The 20,186-nt window shown below is 45.7% G+C and overlaps 1 protein-coding gene across 1 annotated transcript in view; it reads right to left on the bottom strand.

Moving 5' to 3' along the window:
* The window catches only part of ST6GAL1 (ST6 beta-galactoside alpha-2,6-sialyltransferase 1), a 34,525-nt gene that overhangs the window by 9,024 nt on the left and 5,315 nt on the right, over positions 1 to 20,186 (bottom strand). Inside the window, exons 2-4 of the mRNA XM_009273332.2 lie at positions 7,039 to 7,166; positions 5,236 to 5,912; positions 1,225 to 1,322 (exon numbers count right to left, since the gene is read on the bottom strand). Of these exons, the coding sequence (XP_009271607.1) occupies positions 1,225 to 1,322; positions 5,236 to 5,863 (726 nt within the window). The 5' untranslated portion in view covers positions 5,864 to 5,912; positions 7,039 to 7,166. The remainder of the gene's footprint in view (positions 1 to 1,224; positions 1,323 to 5,235; positions 5,913 to 7,038; positions 7,167 to 20,186) is intronic.

The raw sequence follows: 20,186 nt of genomic DNA, 5'->3' as shown, positions 1-20,186 counted from the left end.
CCCCTCAGTCTTCATGTGCCTACAGCCTCCTCCCCCTCTTCCTGGGTGAGGAGGTGCTCGTACCATGCTGCAATGCCAGACCAGGTCTTTCATCCAATGACTCTTGGCCTATTTGGTACTTTACTGTCCCACTCCATTCCCTCACCAGCACACACTACTGTGATTTCCTCTTCTCTCTGCCTGTCTACACTTGACAATTTCTCCCCCCGAAATGGGCAAACATGAAGGCTAGCAGCTGTATGGAAGTAGGGTGCAAATACTCTGAGATGTACCTAGAGCAGCAACAGTCTCTGTTGTGAGTCTCACTCTGCTCCTGAATGGATGTCATACTAACCCGGCTAATGTATTGCTAGACATGGTCGTAACCACTGAGGGTCTGCTTCAAAGCCTGTTGAAGTCCAAAGAAAATTAGCAGAGGGACAGCCTCATACCTAGAAAGAGCTCTCAAAAAGTCAGGGAAAATTTAAGTCAGTAAGCAATGCCTTACATTAAAGGTACTTTCTGCTGTGCTCTGCAATGAGGTCCTGGACCCTCCGACTCACCCACCAGAGTCCATACCCTCTCCTGGCTGCATGCAGGCTACAGCTTTAAAGGTGGGTCCTTTGCCAATTGTCTTCAGCCATTTAACAGCCCTGGTTAATGTGTTACCTACAGAGTCTGCAGCATCACTGGGTAGAAAAGAAATATTATTCTTTTATTAAAAGCCAAATAAACTTTCTTCATTCTTCATACCCACCTCTGGGGCAGGCACAGCTCGTCTCTTGGCACACATCGGTTTGCTGAGCAGCATTAGCCGAGCTGCGGTGCCATTCCTGCCTCATGCTCCCAAAGCACAGCAACAAGCATGCTGGCCTTCCTGTACTAACAAACAGGCTTTGAGCCAAGCCAAAAACCAAATTACCTTGTGCCTGCTGTAAATTGCAAGCAGGCTACTGCAGGTTCACTAGCACGTGCTAGTTTAACTGCACTAACCTCAGATTTACCAACTGTCATTTGTTACAAGGAAGGACATTCCCATTCTACAGCCATCTGCTAGGGACAGGAGAAATCGGATTGAAAACCCTATTCTCCCCAACTTCATTTTAAAGACCTCCCAGCAGCAGATGAACCCAGAAGCCCCGTAGATGATGTTATTTCAGGCTGCCGCTCAGTTCCCAGGCAGCACAGGGGAAGTACACAGCTCTGCCATGCTTGGCCCATTTGGCACACATTCGTCAGACTTACCTGGGAGTTCACAAGACGAATTGTCGTCTTTTGCCCCACATCTTCTTGAAACCCCTTGACAGGAGCCCCATTGAATCGCAAGACGGCATCGTGGCTGTCTGAAAGCAAAACAGAGTGAAAACCTGTGAGCTGACAACTGTTTTTTGAATGATAGAAGAGACATGTAATAGGTTATTCACCTGCATTTCTAATACAATCTGGCTAGTCCCTGGCTTTCCATGTAACAACTAGAAGTACCAAGCCAGATTCTGTGGAAGAAGTTGTTAGTCTAACTTCATGATCAATACACTTTTAAAAATTCACTTTTTTAAACTACAATCCGCTGGCAGGCTGAGAGACCAGCCCTAGCATTTTCTCTGCACGGAGGAGTGCGGCACCTCCCTCTCTCTCCTTCCTTCCAAACACTTCACCAGGAGATAGACCGATATACAATTAATTTTCCACATGGCTAGCTGCAAACTAAGGAACTAGGAAATAATGGCAAGCCAGCGTCCTCTCTTGCAGCCTGGAGGTTGACCAATCTGAGAAACATGTATAATAACCACAGTGGAAAATGAAGCTAGCTTCAGCCTGCCAGCATACCTCCCACATTACAGAAATAAAACCACTGCCGTGCATTTAACGGGCACAGCTTGTTACATGCCTTGGGATTCACTGCATTTTCCTCTGCTGGCATCATCTCTTAAGATAGCACAGCATTCCTCCAGCACCCTCCTCTGCCTCGGCACAGCCAGCCAGGCTGCCATAATGCCACGGAGCCAGGCTGCTGCTGTGGCACAGAGAGTGTACATGCCCATCACCCTGGCACCCTCGCTTCTCCATACCTACCGGCTAGATTTGGATAGGAAACCTTTTATGCGATCAGAGGTGTTCAGCTGCAGGAGCAGCTTCCCTGCCTTAGCGCCAAGGCCACATGACCACAGCTCACACCAGCTACAGCTAGGTCTGCGGGGAATTGCCGAGTCCCCAGTCAGGGCAGAAGGGCTCGCCTGGTCCAGAACTGGGTCTTTTTGAGATAATTTTCTTGAAAACAGGGGTGTTCTCACAAGCAATGCTGGAGGATCAGTAATCACTGACAGCAAAGGCTAGTTTCTCAGCTACTTTATTCTCATAGGCAAGTGGATCTTGTTTAGAGCCCTTTCAAAGCAACACACAAAACCCGGAAAGGTGATGTTTCCGAAAAAAACATGTCCACACTGAGAAGCAGCTCTGTAGTTAACACTACAGTCCCTTAACTCCACATCCTACCTCACATCAATGAGAGTACAGGGTTATAATTTCCCCATATAACTTCAGCCAGACACCAAGTGTTATTACGCCCTAAATTTGCATTTAAAAAGGGTGTTTAACGACTGCACAGGCAGAGTAGCTGGCTCTCTGCAGCACTGTTTCCAGTTGGTTGTGCTGCACTCAGTATTTCCCATATCAGACTTTTTCACTGGCAATTCATAACCTCCAATAATACCAAGAGCCCAGTAAGAGAAGAGCTGCTTGTTTACAAGCTTCTCCCCGTTCTGCTCTGCCAGCCTCCCTTATATTGACTAATCACTCATTTGATATCTTAACGTAATTACACAGAACAAATATTTCCCGACCATTTAAGGAATAATAACTCAGCAATCTGTTGTGCTCATCTATGCAAATGTTTCATTTTAAGCCTGTCAGATGTAGTCCATTTTTGGCACTGTCCTCCAACAAAACCACGGCTTTTCCTACATGGAAATACGTCAGGTCAAAACTGGAAAAAAAACATACACAAAACCATCTAATACTTCTGAACCCTTCGATATTCACCCTGCCCAGCTCAAGGCTGCAAGTGCCCAAAACTCTACAGGATCACTAGCAGAGATGACTGCTTGAGCAGAAAGGTTAAAGTCCGTGATCCAGGTGCAAGGAATGCAAGCCAGGGACACCAGCAGGAGTTAACGGCATTTGCCTCAGGCACATTACACAGTGACCTGTCCAGCATCCATCCCTTTTGATCTGGAACAAGCTGGTGCTTCAGTTTCGGGGACAGGCTCAAAGACCTGCCGTAGGAACAACGGAAATGGCTTTCCACATCTGACATCCTCTCAGCTGTGCCACAGCCAGAGCACAGCCCATTGCACATCTTGGCTGCTCCAATACCGAATGCAGCGTTTGCATGGACTGCATTACAACACGCCGTAAACACCATCCTCAGCTCTTGAGAGGGTCCCCTTACGGAAGAACGAGCAGTTTTATCAGTATACTGGAGTCTAACAAAGACACCCTTGGGCACAAGCCAGCTGTGTCAGAGGAGAGTGTTCAACAGAAGGTCACTTCTGTGGAAATCTTTAGCTACTGAACTTCAAGAGGCACCTAAATAAGCCAAGACAGGTACTCAAAGAAAAAGTCAGAACTGGCTTCCCAAGTCTTGACCTACCTGGCCTCAAACACTTGTAAGAGGCAGAAACAATTACATCAACCAACTCTCACCTGTAATTTTTACCAGGAGGCAATGCTATCCTGGTTAATACCACCACTACTACCTTTTTCATCACATCTTTCATAACATTTTAACACACTTCAGACTGTTAAACTTCACCTGCCCTGTGGAGCACACGAGTTTCAGGGCGAACTTTTGAGCAACTACCAGAAGAAAACCCTGACCTTCCCACAAGCATCTGGGGACTATGATTCTGAAGGCTTTGCCCAGGTCATTCATGAATAAAGTATTAAAGGGCTATCGACTTGTTTCAGAGGATGAAGGCTACTTCCCGCTTAGTGCAGCCCAAGGGGACCTGATCCAACAGACAACTTAGGGACACACCGAAGTCTGCAAACAATTTCCACCAGAGAGTACACCCATAGGCTTTAAAACTTCTGCAGTGAAGCTGCAGTTCAGCAAAGTGTGAATCTTAATTAATTGTTGTTTGAGGCTTAGTTAAGAAAGCTGAGGGAACTGCAAGCACAGGAGAATCTTCTGCCAGGCACAAAATCCTGAGTTGATGGCTGAAGAGTTGGTTTCCCCTGCATGCTGCTTGCTTAAAGATACAAAATGCTTTGGTATCAAAGCCTTCTGCTTCTTTATAAAAGACAGGCAGTCTTTCATAATCCACAGTACAAGACCCATGTTTCAGCATTTATTAATTAATGCATTAACCTCAGATAAATATGGTCAGATAAGACTTTCCAAAGCATCACCAAACTTAGTCTAAAGAAGAGATAAAATAAAGCCCTGTAAAGTTTTTCGATGGTCTCTGGGCCACTCAAACTCAGCCACTGCCTTATGGTTCAGAAGGAAGCAGTGCCACTTTTGGAAAGCCATAAGCAAGAATTACAGTGTCATTGAGGTTGGAAGGGACCTCTGAAGATTGTCTGCATCCAGCCCCTCTTCTCAACACTAGGTCAACTAGAGCAGATTGCTCAGGGCTGTGCCCAGCGGGGTTTTTTTCCCCTTTAGTGTTTTCTTTTACTTCTCTGAAGAAGTCTTTCTGAATAAAAAAGTTTTGACCATTGATTGTGGAATGAGCACACTGGCATTACTCAACCCATCACAAGTCCTCTTAAGAAACAAACACTTGCAGAATCAAGACCTCTCCCTGGTACCCAGTGTTAGTGCTACCCTCTGATGATGCCAACACGATCACGAAAATTGGAAGGACTAGCTGGAATAGAACTACCTACACATAAGTCATGTCCTCTCAGCTCAACCCAACCTCTTCCACTCCCTTGGGGCTTGCCCATTTTGGTCTGCCCAAGGTCTAAGGCTCACAGGCACTGTGATCTAGGGCATCATAAGGCAGCCTACACTGTGCAGTGTGTACACTCAGAGAGGACAGGAGTGTCTGATCATTATTTCCATCTCCTCCTAGGCTATAATGTTCACTAACTTTAGAAGAAGTTTAAGGATAATATTTCAACTTATTTTTAACACCTTTGTGACCACAGCAGAGACTTACTGGTAAGAGTGTGACAGTAGGTTACTTCTATTCAGTGTAAGTTATAAAACAATGTTACTTGAATTTATGTGAATAGAAAGATACCAACCTATCTCTTGTCCCAAATGAGATGATTTCAGAGACCCTGCTGAGGACACAACAGCACAGCGACCCAGGTGGCCCACCGTTTCATTGAGGCTTTTCCCTGGTAGGTATTGCTGCCATTCAGAGGTATCAAAAGGACCATCTGATCCCTGTATCATGGTCACGTTCACCCTGTCCCGTAGCTGGCAGAGCAGCTTCTCTGGGCTGAGTTTAGCAGCGTTCCTCTTTCCGTTGTAAGTCACATTGTACTTGTTCATGGACAGGTAGTTTTTTCTGACCTTCTGCAGCCTGGGTATGAGATTTCTGGATGAACTGTCCTTATCCCATACTTTCACAGCATCTGCTTTCTTGGACTTTTCGGCTGTTCCAGAGGTGCTGCCTTTTGCTTTGTTGTGGCTACTAAACCAGGTTTTGGGTATCTGGCCCAATTCACTGGCTGCTTCATGGAAAAGGCCCTGTGATTTAAGTGCGTTCCATTTTTCCAAAGTCCTGTCAACATGCAAATCATCACTCTTGGTCTTGAAAGGAACATAGTAGCTTCTTCTCGTCTCTCTCCACAGGCAAACTGTCAGAGCTACCAGTATCATCACAAGAACACACATGAACTTTTTCAACACATTGATGTGAACCATAGTGTACGGTGCATCCAAATGGGACACTGAACCGGGCAGGAAGCTGGCCCTAGGAGAGAGGAACACACCTGTCAGGGCTGCATGCACAGGCATGCATATATATAAATATCAGCGTGTGGGCAACGGGAGGGGAGAGGGAGAACAGAGGGGCAATTTTAAAATTTCAGGTCATTTAAAGATCTCATTTCAAAGTCCACCACCTCAAACATCACACAGATAGACTTGAGCTGGCTATTAGCCATCGCATGCTATCTAACAGTGATCTAAGGCCACTGCCACTCAAACCATTCTTCTATTCCCTTCCACAAGTGACAGTCGAGTTTAACACAGCCAGTATCATACCAGCAGCAGGGTAAGCCTCCACCTTGCTTTCCTTCACCTCCCACCTCAGCCAGCCATTATCCAAATCCCACCACTAGCATTTCCAGAACTGACCTTCTACTTGACCATAGGCATGAACACTAATGAAGCACATAATGAGGCATTTAACTGTGGAAGAAAAAAAGCTGTAAGTTCATGAACACCAGGAGCTTCACCAGCCTGGTACTGACACACTTGGTGACCTCACAGGAAACTTCTGCAAGCCTGCAGTGGGCTGAGTGCACTCCCAACATGAAATCTCACTAAAACAGCTGCTGGGAGCCAATTAATCCACAGTAGGGTCTGAGGCATGTTTGGATTCATAAATGCACCTTGATAAACATTACTCAAGGTATGTTACCCCTGGAGAAAGCAATGCCAGACCCTGTTGTACAGCACTGCCTGTGCTCTTTTGCATTACCTCATATTAGCAGACACCTCCAGCTCCCATCATGTTATTAAAGGGGGCAATTCAATAGGAGGAGTGCCCAAAGGGCAGCTCAACGTAGGCAGCACAAGGGGCTGGTGTAGGAAACATATGCTGAGGCATAAACACCTCGTGAGCAGCACATGGGACCACAGAAGACAGGAGGGCAGCTGCTCATTTCCTTACGTGACTGCTCCAGGATGCGTCCGAGAACATGGGAGCAGTATAAAGACAGCAGGTGTCCCAGTGCTCCTCTGGAGACAAACACATGCAAATCACTACCCATCCTAGAGAGGCACTAGTAACAACTCCCTTCTTGAGCAACTTGCTGAAAGCAAGCAGTGCTAGGCCGTGGTATTGAGAAGTTACTGAGCTACCAACACAGTACCTGTGGATAAAGCAGCAGCTCTCCAACTCAAGTCATTTTTGGCTGTTGGCAAATTTTCTTTAGAGGGTTTAAGCAGGATATCCCAAAACACAACAGTTCTGTGATGCACTGAAGAGTTCAAGAAACACCTGCAAAAAAAGAGGGAAAAAAAATCTATTATGGAAGAACTTTGTGGTTCTGGGGATGAGCAAGCATTTCCTCAGATAAGCCCTGAGGTCCCACAAAAGCTGTTACCCAGGCATGCAAGGGCCAGCAGCAAACACATTAATACCACATAAGCCTTTTAAACGCTTAAATGCCCATTCAAAATGGGCATCTTCCTTCTTAGTCTGAAATCTATTCTCAACTAAAGCAGGAACCACTTCGCAGGCTGCCTGGTCTACGCTCCCACCAGACTGACAGCCTTCTCCGTGGAGAAGGCTCTGAGCAGTGGATACACCCATAATACAGTGAAGGAAAAAATCCCAATGCTGATGCTTAACACAACAAACGGGGAAAGGAAAGGAAAAGCTAACTTTTCCTAGGGTAATATCTTACTGCCTATTTTTGGGCAATTCATGCACTCTTCCTCAAATGCAGCGGCAGAGAAGACTCCCTGCTTTTTTGGAGCAAGTTGTATGAAAAATTGCTGTATAACATATGTCTTAATCCACAGGTCTTCACAAAATAGACAAATGTATTTTAGACTTTACAGCTTCACTCTACCAAGGAAATGCAGCAAGAGAAAGGGAGATTTCACAGTATTATACAATTCAAGAAGTAGCTTGCTTTCGCAGGAACTCTGAGTCAGTACAATGCCACATAAGCTAAATCACAAGTGCTACCCTTCACAGGATTAAATACTAAATTAAAGCATCCTAATGCTGACTACTTATATTTTTTTAACTCTATTTTGGACATGAGGAAAAATTTCTTTACTGAAAGAGTGGTTCAACATTGGAACAGGCTGCCCAGGGAAGTGGTTGAGTCACCATCCCTGGAGGTATTTAAAAGACATGTAGATGAGGTGCTTAGGGACATGGTTTAGTGGGCATGGTGGTGTTGGGTTGACGGTTGGACTCGATAATCTTAGAGGTCTTTTCCAACCTCAATGATTCTATGATTCTATTAAGGAGCTCAACCTGATTTCTTACAGAGCACCCCACAATTAAAAAGCAAACATTGTTTTACCTCCAAATCTTAAACAACAACAACAAGATTCAAGAAGCACAAGTAATTCCAGCTTTTATTGAAATCATTCCCCTGCCTTGACAGACCATCTCACTTTTCATTTGCTTGAGAAACAAGCGCTAGAAAGGCACGCTGAAGTCTTTTTGGCCAGTATGGTTTCAGACACAGAGGTACAGCAGTCTGGGGAAGGGGGAAGTGTCAGGAGGGGATGCAGGACATCACCGCACTCTCTTCTGTGAGGAGTTAATGCAAGGTTCCCCATGCTGTTTACAGTTCCTCTTCTGCTGTGGTCTCTGCAAGACACTCTCACCCCTGCCTCTCCCCCATCCCCTCCGCAGCTGGAGACAACAGTGGGCCAGCCCACTTGGTGTCTGCCTGATGCCTTCAGGAACAGAAAGAGCCACGTGAAGGCAGAAGACTGCAAAAGCCACTTGCTAAAGGGCAAAGCACTGCTGAGTCAGCCTCCATGCTGTCAGAGGCTCTGCAGGCAAACCATACTTGGACAGCAATGTTTTCCAAATCGAGAGAGAAAAACACCGAAATAGAGTTGTCCGGTGTCAGCTTAGTACAAAACTCTGAGACACCTCCCTCCGACCACACTTCGTGCAGCCCCCAACCTGACTTTATCCACGCTGTAGTACCTTACACAAGATGATGGTCTGGCTTCCAGGAAACTCAACCAAGATCTTCCGCACAGGCAGGACAGCGCCTCCACACCATGGAAGGTGCCCCGGCTGCCCTGCTGCCCTGCAGAGCAGAGCTCTTCGCTCCGGGCCCTGGAGGGCTCTGCCATGCTTTTGATTTCAGAAGCCTCTCCTGAGGGGTTTCCAGGTGTAGGTGATAGCAGGCACATCTCAGTACCATCAGCTTTTGTTTCCCACAGCTAGGATAACCTAGAGGAGTGGCAGGTTCATCACAGTGGAACAACCTTACAACATTGCAAGTTCCTGCTGGGACACTCCTCCTGACACCACAAAGCAGAGGATGCCCAACAAGTCACAACACCTCCTCTCCTCCCTGGGTCACACAATGGAACCTGGAAAACTCACCTTCAGCACAACGTGATCCCCACCTTTGATGACTGTGCATGCTGCTGTAATGTGAACAGTTACTTTGCTTTGATTTGTAAGTTGACAAAGTAGGTTCTGCAAGCAAGTACATTTTAGCAGAGCCACAACATTTCAAGGTACCTTTTGTTCACCATGGATTCACTGCAGTTCAGTTTAATTATTACTACTACTTCATAAGATATGATTTTATTTTGTTTGCACAAGTAGCATCCTAACATGAGGTCCCTCTCAAGCATTCTGCCATCAAACCTTTTCTGTGGAGTGGGAAGGCAGCTGCTCTTCCAGGCAAGGTAGCATAGCCCACAGGTGGTGCTCTCTTTCCACACCTTTAGATAAGTCACTTGTGTGTGCTTCTGTATCACAGCAGTTAGTACAAACGTGCTCTTCTCGAGGTGACGGAAACTTATCACCTACATAAAGCACAAGGTGTCAGCTACGAGTACTAAGAAAGAAAGGACAAAAAAAATACCCCAAACCTATAATAATACTTAAACAAATAGCTGCTGCCTTCTTGAAACCTAGAGCTGATGCAGCTGTGGGGTGCAGCACTGGCTGGCTGGCAGACAGGCTAAGCCCACACAGCAAGTCCTCTGGGGGTAAATTAATCCTGTGCAGAGAACGAGTGATGCAGTATCTTCAAGGCAGTCAGGGAATTATATCCTGTCCACACACTCTTATACTTAACCTTTATTGTCCAAGTATCTCACTGGACTCAGGTCTTAATCATCAAAGTACAGAAGAATGTGAAAGTCCTGCCGCCTCTTGCATCCCAGACACTGCTGTCCGCCTGGGGAGCTGCAGCCAGCAGTGCTCTGGCAGAGAACACCAGGCAATCCCCATTTCCACAACCCACAGCGGACTTACCCTAAAACTGCTAACAATAGTGTCTTCACCTCATTAAACAGAAAGTCTGTCAAGCCCTTACCTGTCTCCTACAGTGACCCACAGCAGATACACAGAGAAATCACGTAAGTATGGACCAACGTATGAATATATTTCTCTTCCAGTAAATGCACACAGCTTCCAAAAAGCTGTGTCATCAGCTGTACTGATGCCCATCCTCTGCACATTTGTTTAATTGCTTCTTGAAACCACTCACATTTCCCAAGCAGCTCGAGGCAATGAATTCTGCAGTCGCACACCATGCAGAGACAACCCCTCCTCTCTCTGTTTCACACCGGCAAACCCAATTGCACTGACAGTAATCCTTCTGCCTTCATTTTCTGCACATTGTTCATGGTTGCATCACCTCTCCTAACACCCTCCTTTCCCCACTCGTTGCTTTTCCAGGCTGAATCCTGCTTCTTCCAATCCCTCCTTGCACAGCAGCTTTTCCATACCTCTGACTCTCTTGGTCAACTTCCCCGGCACTGTTTGCAGCCCATGAACATCCCTCGAGGCAGGCACACCAGGGGACACGCTGCACAGGCTCAGGCCACATGGTCCAGCAGCAAAATAACAATGGGGTTGCTTTGTTATCCTTCCAAAACTTCCTCCACTTCTACTTCCCTTCCTGATTGTTTCTAAGCCCTGAGCTCTAGGCTGTCAATAATGACTTCAGGATATTTTGCAAGCAGCACCGACTCACTAAGAGTTGTCCCCAGCACAGGGCGGAGGGCAGGAATAAAATACGACTAAAGAGCATTATCTTACCCCTGCTAGCACAGGCTTCCTTTGTCGTTGTGCTGCCCAGCCACCCAGGATCACCGGATCCCTCTGCAGCTGCTCGGTGTTTTCTCTGGTCCCGGCAGCCCTCTGAAGACAAAGCCAGCCAAGCCCATAATCTAGCCCTTCCTCCTCTCCTGTGCAGATCCGTTATCGCTGCTCAATGGCAGAGATCTCAGAGCAAATCCCTGTGGGATTTCTGTGATGTTGTGAAACCTGACCGCTTGGTTTCCTACCCACTAGGCAGTCACTAATCCAGGATGGGAACTTTCTCATCCCACAACAGCTTAGGGATCTTTTTTTTTTTTTTTACTGAGGCTCTTGGTGAGCAATCTCATCAAAACCTTGAAAATTCAAGTATGCTGTTTCCCTCTCTCGAGGTTCACTAACTTCTGAAAATGAGAGAAGAGGAAACAGGCAGGTAGATTTGAAACATGACTCTTCTGCAAACAGATGATGAGACTTCTCCATTAATTCTTACATATTCTACAGCTGTTAGTTATTTTTATTATGTTTACTGGTCTGAAGCAATGGATCCCACCAGAGTCCCTCTGAAATGCAATCACATCAAACAACACCTTTAATTTAAACAACAATTTGAGAGATGCAACCCCCGGGGATGGGCACATGCAGGGATCACATCCACCTGTTCTACTACGCCTCTCCTTGGTGCCTCATTCACATCATCATCACATCTCATCAGCATCATTCACCTGCAGTTTTCTTGCCTCTGATGTACATGCAAAAGCTTTTTACTTTAGCAAGTTGTTCCTCAGTTTTTATTTGGGTAATGCGATAACTATTCCATATTTAAACTTGGACCATTTACATTTCTTTCCAGGTTTCCTTCATTTATGCATTTCCATCTGTACCCACAACTGTGCTGTGCCTGAATACAAAGCAGTAAAGCTTTGTTCTCAGCTTTTGCTGGTGTATTTTTGAATGTTTTTATGCTCCCCCATATGAACATTTTATACTTCAACTACACCTTTTTATTTTTTTTTTTTGTACATTCTCGGTACTAACCCTTTCCTCCACCTAGCACCCTCTGTAAAGCGCCTGTGAAGAGAGCAGTGGCTGGTAGCAGGGGCAGAATGAGTTCACGTGAACGTGTGTGAAAAGAGGATACCTAAAGAGGAAAGACATGGAAGTGTAGGGCAGGAATCCCTCCATTCAAAATAAAATAACACACCCAAGGAAACTGAAGAGGAGAAAAAAATCGGGATTCGATAAGTAACCGCAAATCCACATCTGCTCTTGAAATTCCCTACTGTCCTGGGGAAAAAAAAAAATTATCAAGAACCTTTATAGTATTAACAAACTATGATCATGCCATTTTGCAAATGAAGAAGCTATACTATTCATATACTCAATACATCAGATGAAAGGTGATAACACATTTGTTCAAGCTAGAGATCTGTCCCTCTGGAGCTGAGTTTCAGAAGATGTCTCTGATACTTTATTCAGCCTGGCCTGTTAATTCAACTGTGTGTATTTCAATTTTGTAAATAGATAAACAGGGAAGACTCACTTCTAGCAATTCTTGGTTTTTTTCCAAAACATCACTGTGCTGTGAAAATAAAACACCTGTTGAGCTGTACACTTAAGTGCTTCCAACACCACCAAACAGAACAAAAAAAGTGGAGAATGAGGAAATTTTACTGGAGAATGAGGAAAAGCAGCGTTTTAAGTGAGGAACATGGATGAATTTCAGATGACGCGTTGAGGAGCTATACAACTCACTTGCTAATGAAATAAACCATTCCATTAGTCCTGCCTGCATTAAAAATCTCTGCATGTGCCAGAAAAAAATACGCTACTGTCACAGCTGAAAAAATCATCCAGGAGAACAGGAGAGGCAGATTTTGGGGGAAGGCACAGGGAAAAGTTTAAGCATGTGTTTCATTTTGGTTTTATGTGTCAACAAACATTGGGATTTAATAAAGGCAGAAGCCTTCATTTCTGGCTGTGTCAGCCCTTTATTCCCCCTCTTTTCTGAGGTCCCATGTTGTTTTTGGAGGGTGGCTCTGCATAGCAGCACACTGCCTCCCCTTCTGCTCTAATTAGAGCAGCAGTTTTGCTCTCACTCACCACAGATGCTCTGCCAGGCACCTGCAGAACCACACGGTCACCATCGGCCACTGCAACCCAAGGCAAGAGGCGACCCACGCTGTTGTGGCTTCCCATCTCTAGCTCCCACCATCCCGGCAGGATGCCTGCACAGCTCTGGCCCAGGACCAGCCCATACCAGGGCATGGTCTTAAATGAAGTGCATGTTTGGAGCTGTTGGAGCTCAGCTCTAATAAACCACTTTACATTAGCAAGTATGACATACATAATGACAAATCCACTCCAGGGCATCTGAACGAGGTAACCCATGCAGTTAAGGACATGCCAACAGTTGTGGCTGCAGCAAGAAGCAGTATGCCCAGCAGCACCCACAGGGCTGAGAAGCAGCTTTCCCAAGAAGTGAGCCTCTGTTGCTGTTGTGCTCCTGTCCAGACCAGGAGTGGACACACACACATGTGCGGGGACCATCTTCAACACCGATGTACCAAGAGAGGAAGGGAGGGATTCAACAGTGTTACAGCACAGCCATGCTGCTCTAATAGCTGATGACTGTAAAAGGGGTGGTCCTCCTGTCCCTTTGCCTACCTGTTCAGAGACTGGCATCCACAGAGGGACAACCTTCAGCTCCGACAAGTGTATCACAAGTGTATCACCACCCTTCATTCCAACTGTCAGGAAAGTGGTTAACACCAAAAAGCGTATCTTCTCCTTCTGCAAAGCCACAAACTCTAACCATCACCCTGGACCAGCAGTAACAGCCCCTGACCCTGCTTGCTAAGGGAAAAATGGGCTACTGCAGGGTCCTTTGCAGGTGCATGAAGATGGAAGGACAATTTAACTCTTAAGACAGGAAAAAATAATTATCAAGGCATGCCATGGTGGAGAATACCATATACATGTTTCTTGCTTGGTGGGTTACTCGCCCAGAGGGACGGCATGTTTACGAGCTCCAGAACAGGACCAAGCTCTGTGGAGCTGTGGGACCAGCACCTCTCCATTACAAAACCCTGCTTCCTACCCCACAGACAGACACCTGCTGAATATTCCTTGTTAACAGTAATGGACAGGAAAGAAACCCCACCTGTGTGGGGTGCCAGCATGCCCTAGGCAGGCCCCAGGCTCTGGCAGCATGTTCCTGCTCAGATACAGTAAGACAGCCACCACAGGAGCTTTCAGAGCGCAGTTCAACATAAGAAGCCATTTCATGATGGGCACACGCCCATGGAAGCCTCACTCAGTAAGATATTTGGAGACCACTGCTTGTAACAAACCTTTTCAATTTCTAAAATTGCCAGTTTCATGTTCAGATTGAAGAAGGAGGAGGAAAGTGCACCATACCATGAACAGCACCAATTCCCAAAAGCACTGCTTCTCCTCCCATACCCAGACCCACCAGCGTCATGACTTTACAAGTGAGGTTTTCATTATCAGTCAGCTTTATCATAACCATTCCCACACCGAAGCCAACAGTAAAAATTCCCCCACGCCTAGCTTTAAAGACCAGGGTGCAATCACTCATTTAGGACTATTTACTTTATATGGAACATTACACCTTCAAATCAAACAAATCACTTCTTCATTCCCCCCCTAGTCATGTTTCTCTATGACATTTATCTTTCGAAATGAGAGGGGAGCACTTCTTTGTTTTAAATTAGCAGCATGTGGCAGGTCAACACAATGCCTCTGCAAATATCACTGGGCGCCAAGACATATAATTGGTATTCCATGGCCCCAGGGCAATAAATACAGTTTGTGCCAGCTGCAGCTACACTACCCTTCAGGATAATATTTCTCTGACACCAGCCTTTTGCAGGTGGGTGCGATGTCTTTCTGACTCCTCAAGGACAACGCAATAACTCTTTACAACTTGCTCAGAGAAGAATCTAATTAAATTTAACATAAGACGGTGAAATAAACTTGCAGAACTGTGCATCTACCATTGCTAGTTTTCAGTCCAGCAGCACTACTGAGGTTTTCCTCTTCATACCCAGAGCTCATTCCTGTCAGGGATGGCAGGGCTGGCACTCAACAGCAGTGCTCCGCCATGCCAACTTCACTGGAGGACAGAAGTAAAATGGGAATTCTGGCCATTGACTTCAGAAAGCACTATTTAAACTCCTCTATGTTAAGCAAAACACTTCTTGCATTACCTTTAAAATAAATTGGTTTTCACTAAGAAATCCATACTTTATAATGTAAGAGAGACATACAGATGTCAAGAGTGTTCATCAAAAAGTATCAGGTGCTGAGAAAAAGAGGCAAGTCCCAAGGGCAATAAAGAGAATATCAGAATGGACACCCATTAGAGTCCATCAAAGCAAGTAACTTTCAGAGAAATTCTAAGAAAAATTATTTAACAAGCACTTCAATCACTTATCTGGCAAAAATCAGAATAGTTCCTTTCTATGCAAGGAACTTGAGGCATGGAAGACAAATGGATCATCAAAATTACAGTTAACTATTTTGTCTCTGACAGAAAAGGAGGCAGAAAAAAAACACGTCACAATAATCAGATGTTTTTCTACAAACCAAAAATGCTTGCTTTTGCTCTCCATAGCCACGATGTTAGGTAAGCTAAATTGATACCGCTTCTACCATGCATCATCAGTTCTACTGGTTAAACTGACACTGAAATGGCCAGAGGAAAGCCGGGTATAACAACACAAGCTGTCAAGGAAGCCCTGGTCCAAGTTCAGTGTCAGGCTGCAGCAGAGCAGCCAAGGTAGCAAATACACAGGAATCCATATACCCGAAAGTCCCAGATATTGCTCACTGTTGAAGCAGCAGCCAGGTTCTCAAAAGTCAAAATATTTGCAGTAGCAGATGTCAAATACGTATTTTGCCAAGTATGTCAGCGAGTCACATCCTTGCGCAGGGAGCTCATGGCATGGCTGGACTTCAGACATTAATAACAGCAAGTGCTACTCTGTTTTTTAAACACAAGTCTGATTTATTCATCTGGTAACACTATCCCCTTCTAGCATCATTTCAAATGCATCTATCATCAATAAGCCCACAAGAATGTCGCCAGGGAAGTGATCTTGCCTGAATAAAATTCAACTTTATAAATCATAGGCAATATAAACATATAGCACAAATCTGGGCGCCTAGATATATTTAGAGACATTTAAAAAGCTTAAGACACTCCTCCCCACCTCAAAGTTTCACATATGTATTTATAAAAACAGAAAACATTAATGAAACTTCCCTGATAAAACCTTCATTTAAAACCTCCTTGCTATTTGCTTCCCTCAGCATCCCCCCCGACACTTAGGAAAGGAAAACAGGTTCAATGGTACCTGCTACCCAAACCCAAGACTATGTCCTCTGCTTAAGGATCCAGCACAGAGAACACTTTGCAGGAGCAAACAGGTGCCTCTCAAAACAGCATGCAATGCCCACTCTTTGGTGGGATGGAGGACCTGGCACAGCCTAGCACCGGCTCCAGCTATAAGCTCCCAAACAGGGCGTGCCATGCACCTGGCAGCTCCATGGTGCCAGGTACAACCTATCCAAAGAATTCCCTTTTTCTTCCCCACTTACACACTGACAGCATTCTAGTGACAGATCAGTGTGGTTATGGGCATTATACCACGTGATCTGAAGTGCAACAAGTCTACACAGTTGCTGGAGGGAGGAAAACACCATGCTTGTGAAATTAAAACACATTTAAAGTTCACTGAGATTCAGAGAGGCCAAAAAGGCAATAAAGGCCAGTTTAGTGTCTCTCCACTCTAGTATCTCCTACTCCAAGTGTTTTTAGCCTGCTTCTTCCTCTATCAGAAAAGCAGGTGTAAAGCCTGGAAAGCACTACCCAGCTCCTGCCCCCAAACACATCACTCACTTCCTACGGTCGGCACTTCAGAAATAAGTCCAGCAGCAGAGCTTGCAGATGGCAACTAGACGGATCCACCACGGATCTGAACCACACACCTCCCCTTGAAGCAGGCTGCTCTCTCCCCTCTGGTATTTAAGGCCACAGAAATTTCATGCACACGGGAGTTTGTGCCTCCACTATGAAGGATGCCAACCCATTCTGCCAACCCCATGGCACTGCCTTACTGGCCCAAGCACAGACAGGAATAACTTGGTCACTACCCACAGCAGCAACAGTTCCTGAAATCTGCAGGATATTGCTCTCCCAGGGTATCACTAACAGTGGCCCATCTTCCCTGGGTTTGCATAGTAGCCAGCCACCCTCCTGCTCACTTGTGCCAGACACACCTGTGAGAAGCCTCTGAAGGCATTGCAGACACAAGTGCAAACAGCACAGGCTGAGTGTGCAAGCCTCACACACAGCATGATGGCAGACCAGCTGAGCATGCAGGGCTCGCTGCACAGCGCTGAACCAGGTGCACGAAACAGAGAGCAGCATGGCTGAGAAAGCAGAAAAAAAGCCAGACAACCAATGCATCTCAGCACAAATGTGTTTTTCATCAAAGCCAGGTAGCAACTTACAGCATGGAGGAAGAGATCTAGACAGATAATTCCAACAAAAACATAAATTACTCCCTAAAGCAGTAAAGGAGGCCCCAGACATTTTCGTATCTCCTCCATTCAATATTGGCTCTCGTACTGCTTTTAGCACAACACATTTCAGCAGTCTTAGAGAGCTCTTATATGACCTAAAAAAAGCTCTTTGAGCCTCCCACAGAGCAATGAAAGATCCCTGTCTCCCCCCAGGACCAGTCAGCACTTCACTGGAAGAAGGGATGAGATATAGGAGGAGGGAGGAGATATGGGAAGAGGATGTTACTGCCAGGCACTCGACTCCCGCACACGAGCGCGCAGCTCTCTTCCCATCCACTCAGTGCCACCTGGGCACAAACGCACCAGACTTCTTTCGTGAAGGAAACTCCCCCCAAACATAGAAGTCAGGCATCTTTCATGTCTAAGACAGATGGCTTCGGAAGAGGCCATTCTCAACCACTGATAATTTCCATTACTAGTTACAACACTCCACTCCTCACCCCCACCTTGTTTTCTAAACATAACTGCTAAAAATGGAGCCATTTCCTAGCATATAAGAGCTGGAGGGCCCTGAGATGAGCACACACGTGACAGCATTAATTCGCAGAGTTCATGGCCCAAGAGAAACCCAGGTTTATCTGTACTGCAATTTTTCTTTTTATAACATCACCAATTGGTTCTGTTTAAATATTGAAGTTCTTCCAGCATTTTGCCTTATCCATCAGCTCTGTCCTCAGGTCAGCCATTTCATAGCACTGCCAATCCCAGCTTCACCTTCTTCACCAAGTAAATCCTAAAGGGAAGCTCAAAAAAGCACATGTGAAAAATCAGGGGGGGTGGGAGGGGGTGTTTCTTATGACTTCTGTTGGTGTCCTGCTGCTGGGAAATGCAGTAACCCAAGTAGCTGGTGCAACCACTAGATGTTAGACCATTCTTGGAAAGCTTCTTTTTGTTGGGTTTCACCTGACTCGAACCCTCTTTGATCAGAAACTTCTTCCCAGTATGGATGGAAACACGGTACATGTGGGGGCTATCGGCAGATCAGCTTCGACAGTGCAATCCTGACCCAAAGTACATCACTGAAGTAGATGCCCTCGACTTCAATGTTAATCTACGCTGCACGACTCCCACTCAGGAAGCCTAATCCTAAAATCCACCCAATTCTTTCAAGTAACATCTCAACAGCCCAGACACAGAAGGCCAAAGTGCTTTGCTGGGGCTTCCCCCACCCCCAAAGAAGCAAACTGCACTGCAGCATCACACACTTGACCTTTGGTTGAAACAAACCTTTACAAACCAGGGAGAAGGTGCAGAATACTACAAAACTTGTCTCCAAGATGAGGCTGTGCAGCAAACACTATTTACAGTCATCTCAGAATAACAGGCCTCAATGGACCGCATAGATAAGTGCCAAAACCATCCACATCCCAGCAGGAGACACTTCAGTGCAGACAAGAAACTTGGTGAAATCCAGCCATGTTCCACGTGTGCGGCAGTGACTGCCAGCTGCTGGGGGTGACTCACAGGATGCCCCGGGGGGTCACACCATGCCTAACTGCTTTAGAACAAGAACTGGGTGTTTCCACACACCAGTGATCTCACACACTGTAACATCCCGCACGGTGCTCAAGACTGCAAGGGTGATCTCATGCCACCTCTAGCACAAGCACTATTTATCTGAGACAAGGCCATTTCTTCTTGCTGCTCAACATCTGATCCAAGCTCAAAGTGGAAAAGCACTGGGCTTAAAGTTCACTGAACAAGGCTGACTTTTGATCTGGCTTTAGGTTAAAAGTTACTCATTCATTTTATTTAAACAAATCTGCCTACTTTTACTCCAGTACGCTTTTAAGGGACAAGTTTTAAGTTTTTTATTTGGGAATGCCACCGTAGTCTTGTGGGACCTGATCCTAGGCGACCCTTCATCTCTACTTTCCTCCCTCTTCTTGCTGAAGGGATCCTTACCGGCAGTGTACCTCGCACTCTGTTCCACGATCTCCCCCTCCAGCTTCTCAGGATGGGAGCTCAGCTGCTACCACACCATGCTTTAAGCTTGCACAGGCATCTGAAGGTACGCAGTCCTGGCCATCCTGGTGTCTCCTGACAGGAGGCACCAATTTCTTTTCCATCCTCAGGCCATCGTACCAGTAGCCCCTGAGGCAAAACTGGCAGAGAGCCCCCAAGCCCTGGGTATACTGGTTAGAGTATCTCCTCTCATGTAGAAGGAGCTCCAACACTCCAATATCAAAGAAAAACAACAGAGAAGCCTAGCAAAGCCTTCTCACACTATTTTTGGATTATTAATTCGCATTTCATTGGTCTTTTTGTTTGTTTGTTTTTTAATTTTCAAGAATCGGGCCAAATCAGCTAAGGTTCTTCTGCTTCCACTGAAATATGTATCTCTCTCTCTACAATATATAACAAATACATATACGCATGTACTTATATACCTATTCCCACCTATTTTTGATTTAGGTAATAATGCATTCAGGATACAGTAAGAAACTGCTGAAATAAAAGCTTTTTCGTAAGCTGTCCAACAGGCATATAGGTCAGAGTTGTATGTCATCACAGGAAATTACTTTTACAAGTCATCTTCTCTGAATTTTTCTTCCTCCTTCTGAAGTTATTGACGCTCACAAGTCTATGGGGCCGGATGGGATCCACCCGAGAGTGCTGAGGGAGCTGGCGGAGGAGCTCACC

This window comes from Aptenodytes forsteri, unplaced genomic scaffold (assembly GCF_000699145.1).
Source record: "Aptenodytes forsteri isolate BGI_AS27 unplaced genomic scaffold, ASM69914v1 Scaffold382, whole genome shotgun sequence".
NCBI lineage: Eukaryota > Metazoa > Chordata > Aves > Sphenisciformes > Spheniscidae > Aptenodytes > Aptenodytes forsteri.
This window is presented reverse-complemented; position numbering and strand designations above follow the sequence as displayed.